The 8,790-nt window shown below is 39.8% G+C and overlaps 1 protein-coding gene across 1 annotated transcript; it reads left to right on the top strand.

The window, feature by feature from the left end:
- Positions 1-1,398: 1,398 nt before the first annotated feature.
- On the top strand, positions 1,399-6,877 carry LOC111462058 (probable protein phosphatase 2C 73). The gene is made up of 6 exons (XM_023105732.1): positions 1,399-1,683; positions 3,913-4,171; positions 4,753-5,061; positions 6,116-6,239; positions 6,323-6,546; positions 6,622-6,877. Exons 2-6 carry the CDS (start codon positions 3,965-3,967, stop codon positions 6,805-6,807), a joined length of 1,050 nt encoding a protein of 349 aa, XP_022961500.1. The 5' UTR covers positions 1,399-1,683; positions 3,913-3,964; the 3' UTR covers positions 6,808-6,877.
- The last annotated feature ends 1,913 nt before the right edge of the window (positions 6,878-8,790 follow it).

Raw genomic sequence — 8,790 nt, 5'->3', positions numbered from 1 at the left:
AAACAGCTAAAATTCAATCGTAACGACTCATATATCAGTATTTAGATCAGGATTAGAAATTTAGATTCAGTACCTCGTAGCCTCAAGATTTTCTTACATCCATTGCGACATAGCCACGTTATTTAATCGTCGCTTCTAAGAACGAAGATTATCCTCATAGACCAACACAAGTTATTTTAATATGTTTTATTCTCATTACCTCACGTGGTTCCTAGTAAAATTTTTCATAGGTCACCTAATATATAATTGTTCGAAACACAATAAGCTTTAATTTTGGAGTTCTTATAATTGAGCTACTGGAAAAGAAAGTGTACCGTGATAATAGGGTGTGAAAATCATTCCCTAATAGACGCATATTAAAATCATGAAGCTAACGATAGTATATAACGGGTCAAAGTAGACAATATTCGTTAGTAGGTTTGAGTTATTATAAATATAGTCCAGTCCATTTATGTACCTTTTTACTAGGGGTGTACATGGTCCGGGTTGGGTTGGGTTGGGTTGAGGGATTTTTTTGACCCAACCCAAAAGTTCGGGTTGGTTGGATTGGTAACCCAACCCAACCCAAAACTTTTCACAGCCCAACCCTCTATTTTCGGGTTGAGTTCGGGTTGGGTTGTCAAAAGTTTTATTAATCCACAATTTATAATTATTCGGATACAATCTTACATATAATATATTAAAGTTTACAAACAAACACAAATCAATCTATAGTTATTCGCAAAAAAAAAAAAAAAATCTAAATATCGTTTATATAAAAATATTTTAATTGGGCGAACAAGAAAAAATAAAAATATATATAAATTGGGTAATAAAAAGAAATATATAATAGATAGAGAACACGAGCATGAGTCTGGCTAGACCGGCCAAAGTAGGACTCTCATACATCCATTAATAAAGAAGAATTCTTAATATAGTTTATATATTTTTATTTGGATCGGGTCAACCCGAGGGTTTTGTCCCACGAACCGATTCAATTTGGGTTCAGAAAAAAATGAACTCAACCATACCGGAAATGCTAATCCAACCTAACCCAACCCTTGGGTTGGTCCAAGTTGTCGGGTTGAATGTACACCCCTATTTTTTACTTATTTTCTTATAAATTTTTTACTATCATTTAGAAGATTATGAAATTATTAAAATAAATTATATGAAAGAAAAAAAAAAAAAAAAAAAAGACAAGACTAAGAATAGAAACATTTGAAATTAAAAAGAAAAAAAAACCACAAAAATATCTAAAAAAAAAAATTGAATTATGGAACATTTATGAGCTCGTTCGTGAAAAACGAGGTAATACAATATCATATTGTTCATATGATCCATATCCTTTGAGTAAACCATAATTTTCTCTCATTTCTTCTTATTTAATTGCCCTTTTCGTTAAAATAAAACATATATTTTTCAATTCCAACAAATCTGGAGATCTTCAACCCTTTTCCTTCCCATTTTGATTTTCTTTCTGTTTGTTTCCCGAGAAAGTTATAAAGAAACCGGCAAGAATCGTAGCCCAGCTGCTTCCATGGATTCCGGTAGGTTTCAGCCGTTTGTCTCTCTCTCCGCCGCCTTGGCTCGCCCGGATTTCGCCGGAGGTTCGTAGTTCCGGTCAATGTTTCAGATTCCGGTGCTCTAGCTTCCATTTTCCTGTTCCAGTTCGTGTTCTGTTCATTTTCCCGGAAAATCAAGGTTCTTTTCTATTTTTCATTACTGTTTTTTTTTTTTTCTTTTTCTCTGAGCTATTTTGGATTTGTCGTTTATTATAACTCAACCTTGTTAGACGAACACGACTCTCCACAATAGTATGATATTGTTCACTTTGAGCATAAGCTTTCATGGCTTTGCTTTGGGTTTCCCCAAAAGGCGTCATCCTAATGGAGAGTGTATTCTTAGATTATAAACCCATGACCATACCCTAAATTAACGAACGTGGAACACTCTCATCTAACACCTCCCCTTAATCGAGGCTCGACTCCTTTGGAGTCTTAGTCATTTGACTGCCTTCGAGGAGGCTTGACTTCCTTTTTTTTCTTTTTTGGAGTCCTTTGTTCGACATTCGAGGATTTGACAATCTATTGACACGGCTAAGTTTAGGGCATGACTCTGATACCATGTTAGACGAACACGACTCTCTACAATAGTATAATATTGTCCACTTTGAGGCCTCTTGGGAAGCCCAAAGCAAAACCAAAACCACGAGAGCTTAGGCTCAAAGTGGACAATATCATACTATTGTGGAGAGTCGTGTTCGTCTAACAAACCGATTTTAAGGGTATTTTTTATAAATTTTAAGGGTATTTTTTAAACAAAAGGTTAACCATAAGAATGAAGGGTAATAATATGTTTTAAAATTATTTTTGAAAGTGTATTATTGAAATTTTTAAAAATTTAAAGATATTTTTGGTGACTAATGGTAAAGCAAAAGACATTTTTAGCCCTAATTCTTTTTATAGTTGGTGATGTTTTAAATGAGGTCAACACGATTTGGTAGAAACATTGTCGTACTTTTTGTCGTGAAAGTCATGAAAGCTTATACTCAAATTAGACGATCTCATACTATTGTGAAAGGTGAGTTGTTTTATTAGCGGAATTCGAGTCATACCCTTTTTGAATAAAGGAGTTGCAAGCCTTGAAGGAATGGTTATAATGAAGATCGCCCTTGTAATAGCCTAAGCCGGTAGTGGAAATTGTCTTCTTTGAGCTATCCTTTTCGAGCTTTCTCTAAGGTTTTTAAAACATATCTGCTAGAGAGAGGTTTCCACACCTTTATAAGCAATGTTTCGTTTTCCTCTCCAATCGATGTGGGATCTCACAATCTGTGATGTCTCACGTTGGTTAGAGTTCACACCTTTATAAGGAATGTTTCGTTTTCCTCTCCAATCGATGTGGGATCTCACAATCTGTGATGTCTCACGTTGGTTAGAGTCCACACCTTTATAAGGAATGTTTCGTTTTCCTCTCCAATCGATCTGGGATCTCACAATCTGTGATGTCTCACGTTGGTTAGAGTGGAGAACAAACCACCATTTGTAAGGGTGTGGAAACCTTCCCCTATTAGACGCGTTTTGAAGCCTTGAAAGAAAGCCCGAAAGGGAAAGCCCAAAGAGGACAATATCTGCTAGCGGTAGATTTGGGCGTTACACAATCCACCCCCTTCGAGGCTCAGTGTCCACGTTGGCACTCGTTTCACTCTCCAATCGATGTGAGATTTCACAATCCACCTCCCTTCGCGTCCTCGCTAGCACATCGCCCAGTGTCCACCCCCTTTCGAGACTCATCATTCTCGCTAGCACATCACTCGGTGTCTGCCTCTGATATCATTTGTAACAGCCCAAGCCCACCGCTAATATTATCCTCTTTGGGCTTTTCCTTCCAAACTTTCCCTCAAGATTTTTAAAATGCTTCTACTAGAGAGAGGTTTCCACACCCTTATAAGAAATGTTTCATTCCCCTCTCCAAACGATGTGGGATCTCACAACCCTTATTAGGTTAATAGAATCCTCAAGTATTGAACAAAAAGATTGTGAGTCTCGAGAGCGTAGTCCTAGTGAAAATTTGTAGTAGAGTTCTATTAGATTAGTAATGTGCTCCGAAGAAGAGGTGTCATCGAGATAGTGCTAGATGGATAGATGACCATTTAATGAGAGGCTCTATGGTCTAATTTGTTCGAGAAAACGATAGACAAGAGGTACATCGTCCCTATCAATGTATTTGGTTCAAAATTTAAAATTTGAGACAGCAAACCTTTTGAGTCAGATTCTGTCATATACTCTCCAACAGCATTCCTTTTGGTTCTGAATACATGACGTTGTACAAACAAAAACCAAACAAAATAATGAATGTTTGTTTATTTCCACTTGTATTATCCAAATCTTTTATTAGATTCTATCTGATCTGTTCCAAATTTTCATTGAATAGAACTCGGGGAAGAACGACGAGCACAAGAAACCGACCATACCTCGAAAAGGCAATGGAGCACTTGTTCATGAAGCTCAAGAAATGGAAGAACTCTGAAAATGCTTCTGCTGCTGAAGCAATGGCAAAGTCTGCAAAGAAGAAGGATTTGATCATTCGTGGCTCGGGGACTATACATATCGACGGTTCAAGCAACTTCGTCTCGAGTTTCTCGAAGCGGGGCGAGAAGGGTATCAATCAGGACTGCTGCATTGTGTGGGAGGTATGCAAATATAGCTTAAAAACATGAACTTTTGTTCATAATGATTATTGTAACAACCCAGATCCACCGCTAGCAGATATTGTCCTCTTTGGGTTTTCCCTTTCAGGCTTCCTCTCAAGGGGCTTTAAAACGCGTCTGCTAGGGGAAGGTTTCCACACCCTTATAAATGGTGTTTTGTTCTCCTCTCCAACCAATGTGGGACATTACAATCCACCCCCTTCAGGGCCCAGTGCCCTCGCTGGCACTCTTTCCTTCCTCCAATCGATGTGGGACCGACCCCAAATCCACCCCCTTTGGGGCCCAGCGTCCTTATTGGCACACCGCTTCGTGTCTACCCCTCTTTGGGGAACAGCGAAAAGGTTGGCACATCGTCCGGTGTCTGGCTCTGATACCATTTGTAACGACCCAGATCCACCGTTAGCATATATTGTCTTCTTTGGGCTTTCCCTTTCGGGCTTCCCCTCAAGGCTTTAAAACGTGTCTGCTAGGGAAAGGTTTCCACACTCTTATAAATGATGGTTTGTTTTCCTCTCCAACCAACGTAGGACATCACAGATATTGACGAATGGCTTTGATTATAGGGATTTGGATGTCAAAAGGATATGATGTTTTGTGGTGTTTTTGATGGGCATGGACCATGGGGCCATTTTGTTGCAAAGAAGGTTAGAGAATCAATGCCAATAGCTTTGCTCTACAATTGGCAAGAAGCACTTGTTCAAGCTTCTCTTCACTCACATTTGGAACTCAACTTAGCCAAAACACATCTAAAGTTCAATTTATGGGAGCATTCTTATATACAAGCTTGTGCTATGGTGGATCGAGAGCTCGAACGACACCGTAAAATCGACACGTTTCATAGTGGAACGACGGCGCTTTCCATCGTTCGACAAGTAATGTTATAGTTGTTATGTTACTCTCTTTTATATGTGTGAGATCTCACATTTGTTGGAGAGGGGAACGAAACATTTTTTATAAGGGTGTGGAAACCTCTCCCTAATAGACGCGGTTTAAAAAAAATCGTGAGGTTGATGGTGATGCGTAACGGGCCGAAGCGGACAATATCTGTTAACGGTGGGTTTGGGCTGTTACAAATTGTATCAGAGCCAGGCACTAGGCTGTGCCAGCGAGAATGGTGGCCCCCAAGGAGGGTGGATTATGAAATCCCACCTCGGTTGGAGAGGAGAATGAAGCATTCTTTATAAGAGTGTGGAAACCTCTCCCTAATAGATGAGTTTTAAAAAAACTGTGAGGCTGACGGTGATACGTAATGGGCCAAAGTGGACAATATCTGCTAAGGGTGAGCTTGGGTTGTTACAAATTGTATTAGAGTCAGACACCGGGCGATGTGCCAGCGAGGATGTTGGGCCTCCAAGGAGGGTAGATTGTGAGATCCCACATCGGTTGGACAACGAGGACGTTGGGCCTCCAAGGAGGGTAGATTGTGAGATCCCACATAGGTTGGACAACGAGGACGTGGGTCTCCAAGGACGGTAGATTGTGAGATCCCAGATAGGTTGGACAACGAGGACGTTGGGCCTCCAAGGAGGGTAGACTGTGAGATCCCACATCGGTTGGACAGCGAGGATATTAGGCCTCCAAGGAGGCTAGATTGTGAGATCCCACATCGGTTGGACAATGAGGACGTTGGACTTCCAAGGAGGGTAGATTGTGAGATCCCACATCGGTTGGACAACGAGGACGTTGGGCCTCCAAGGAGGGTAGATTGTGAGATCCCACCTCGGTTAGGGAGGGGAACAAAACATTCCTTATAAGGGTGTGGAAACCTCTCACTAACAAACCCGTTTTAAAATTATGAGGAAGACAGCGATAAGCAACGGGCCAAAGCGAACAATGTCCGCTAGATGTGGACTTGGACTGTTACCATATGATTTCTAGTGCTCATTTTCTTTATCAAGCTTTTTATATGAACTTGTGATTTATCAGGGTGATACAATTATCATTGCAAACCTCGGTGACTCCCGCGCCGTGTTGGCTACAACTTCTAACGATGGAAACTCGATGCCGACACCAATTCAGCTCACTATCGATTTCAAGCCGAATCTACCTCGTTCGTTCCTCTCTTTGTATATAAACGAGTATTGAAAAGGGAAAGCACAAAGCTCTAACATGTTTGTTATTTGTTATGCTTAGAGGAGGCCGAGAGGATAGCACAATGCAACGGGCGGGTTTTCTGCTTGCAAGATGAACCCGGGACGCACCGTATTTGGTTGCCGAACGGGGAAACGCCGGGGCTATCATTGTCGAGATCGTTCGGAGATTTTTGTGTTAAGCATTTCGGTCTCATTTCCATGCCTGATGTAACACAAAGAAGTGTAACCAACCAAGACTTGTTTGTTGTACTTGCAACAGATGGGGTAAGGCTCTTCACACTTGTTTTTCTCACCTAAATGCATGAGTGTGGTATCAAATGCTTCATCTATGTGTATCAGATATGGGACGTGGTGTCGAATCAAGAGGCGGTACAAATCGTACATTCGACCGTCGATAGAGAAAAATCAGCTCGACGTCTAGTCGATTATGCTACCGGTGCATGGAAGCGGAGGAGGCCGGGAATTGCAGCGGACGACATGTCGGTTATTGTCCTCTTTCTCCATTCTTCACCTTTGCATCATTAACCTCTTGCTCTAATGTAGCTTTACGAGCTTTAATCATACCACATGACATGGTGAACAAAACCATGTCGTAGATTCACGTTACATTGATAAGTATAAGAGCAATAATTTTTCTAGCAAGATGTAGTGAATAGACGAACCTATGCGGAAGCTAGTGGCATGTGACACTCGAGTAAAGAACGGGTATATGAATGAACCGAGACTACATTATATGTTCAGTGACTTAACCTCCTGAGAATTTTCCTAAGATGCATGTGAGTGAGAATAAAACATGTTGGAACGGCTCATGAAATAAAGAGTTTTATTCGTTTATTTATATTGAATTGATCTTCAACTTTATCTTGCTCCTAAAACTTCCCTACTTGGGTCATCGACTTTGTCTCTAGACCCATTTCTTGATCCTGGTAGCCTAACTCGAGTTTAACTCAAGACTACTCATCAGTAAACCTTTAACTTACCTTCTCTAATCGGGTTTTATCTAGTTTACCATGTCCATTGATACTACGGAGTGCAATGTACCACTTAGATATAAAGGAGTTTCTAGGGCATCTTGACTGACTAATAGTTATCTGCACTAACATAATACATCGAGCTTGTAACGACCCTAAATTTCCACATATCTAGAGTCGCCACTAACGTCTCATGCTCATCTATAAAGCGGAAATATAACTCTTACATGAACATCATTTATAACGTAAACTTCAAAAACGTTTAAAACAACTTCTTTTGTGGAAAACACAGTCATGGTCTTACGTGTTTAAATACAAAATACTAAAATTTAGAGAAAATAAAAACAAATACAAAATAATTTAAAACAATAGAATGCAAAACAACCGAATGCAAAACAACATATTCTAACTTAAAACTAAGAATTTAAATATGAGTCTACCCTATGCACGTCCACAGTCTCTGCTCGCGATGCCGTCGTCCTCTGTACAAGTGCACCTTGCCTTTATCTGAAAAATGATGTGGCACACGGCTTGAGTATTTCAAAGGATACTCAGTAAGTGGCCCCACTATAGGGGCCATGCAAATGCAAACACATGCAATCATGATTTAGGGACCTATCTCTAATCATCTTAGGGGTGGCCTCTAGTCTCGGACAAATTGGATGTGTAGTACTTCCCTACACACGACTCACACGTGCGAGTGTGAATCCCCAGGGCGCTTGCACGCTCCCTGGACCCTCTGGTCAAGCTAATCTGTAGCGACGTCCGGAGGTCAGCGGAACCCCATAGTGTCATGTGCCTCATGAACACCCTCATCTGTGTGCTTTCGCACCTGTGCGCATTCGCGCTTATCATACGGTGCGCGTCCGCACTCGTCATCTCTAAGGGAAGTAGCCCTATACTTATGAACATACAATATGCATGAGGTCCCTCTAAATCCATCATAATGTCTTTTTTAAACAACCCTCTAGTCTCATCTCTTTGTTACTCTAGGTAACACGTACTCGTGGATATTTATATTAATATCATTTTCACGCTCTTAGGGTTGTGTCCTATGTCGATCTAACAACATGATGCAATATGGCACTCATCATATAACATGCTCAATATAGAAAACATCATCATATTAAGGTAAACGTCACGCAATCATCATACTCATCATATTGCCACAAAGTGCATCAAACATATCACATTCATCAAAATATATATATATATATATATATATACTGAGCACATCGTCAAGTATCGCCAATTTATACTGGTATCACCAATATATATATACTGATTAACTTATACTGGTATCACCAATTTATCAAGTTCGGTTTTGTTCTTTGTATCCATGCCAACCTATATGAACCATGACATCAATTTCAATTTCAATTCTCTAAATTACCATGACATCAATTTCAATTTCAATTCTCTAAATTTTACAATGGTCTCTGTGTTAAACTTCATGTGAGCATTACAAACTTTATGAGTATATATATATATATATATATATATATATATATATATATATATATATATATATATATAT

This window comes from Cucurbita moschata, unplaced genomic scaffold (assembly GCF_002738365.1).
Source record: "Cucurbita moschata cultivar Rifu unplaced genomic scaffold, Cmos_1.0 Cmo_Scf00026, whole genome shotgun sequence".
Classification (NCBI taxonomy): domain Eukaryota; kingdom Viridiplantae; phylum Streptophyta; class Magnoliopsida; order Cucurbitales; family Cucurbitaceae; genus Cucurbita; species Cucurbita moschata.
The sequence above is the reverse complement of the archived record's forward strand: the minus strand, read 5'-3'. Positions and strand labels throughout refer to the sequence as shown.

What these genes read in the sequence shown, in the direction of transcription:
- LOC111462058 (XM_023105732.1), top strand. Translation starts at nt 3,965, where the DNA reads ATGGAGCACTTGTTCATGAAGCTCAAGAAATGGAAGAACTCTGAAAAT. An exon ending in CGCTTTCCATCGTTCGACAA is followed by an intron (nt 5,062 to 6,115) that starts GTAATGTTATAG and finishes GTGATTTATCAG; the next exon opens with GGTGATACAATTATCATTGC. An exon ending in TTTCAAGCCGAATCTACCTC is followed by an intron (nt 6,240 to 6,322) that starts GTTCGTTCCTCT and finishes TGTTATGCTTAG; the next exon opens with AGGAGGCCGAGAGGATAGCA.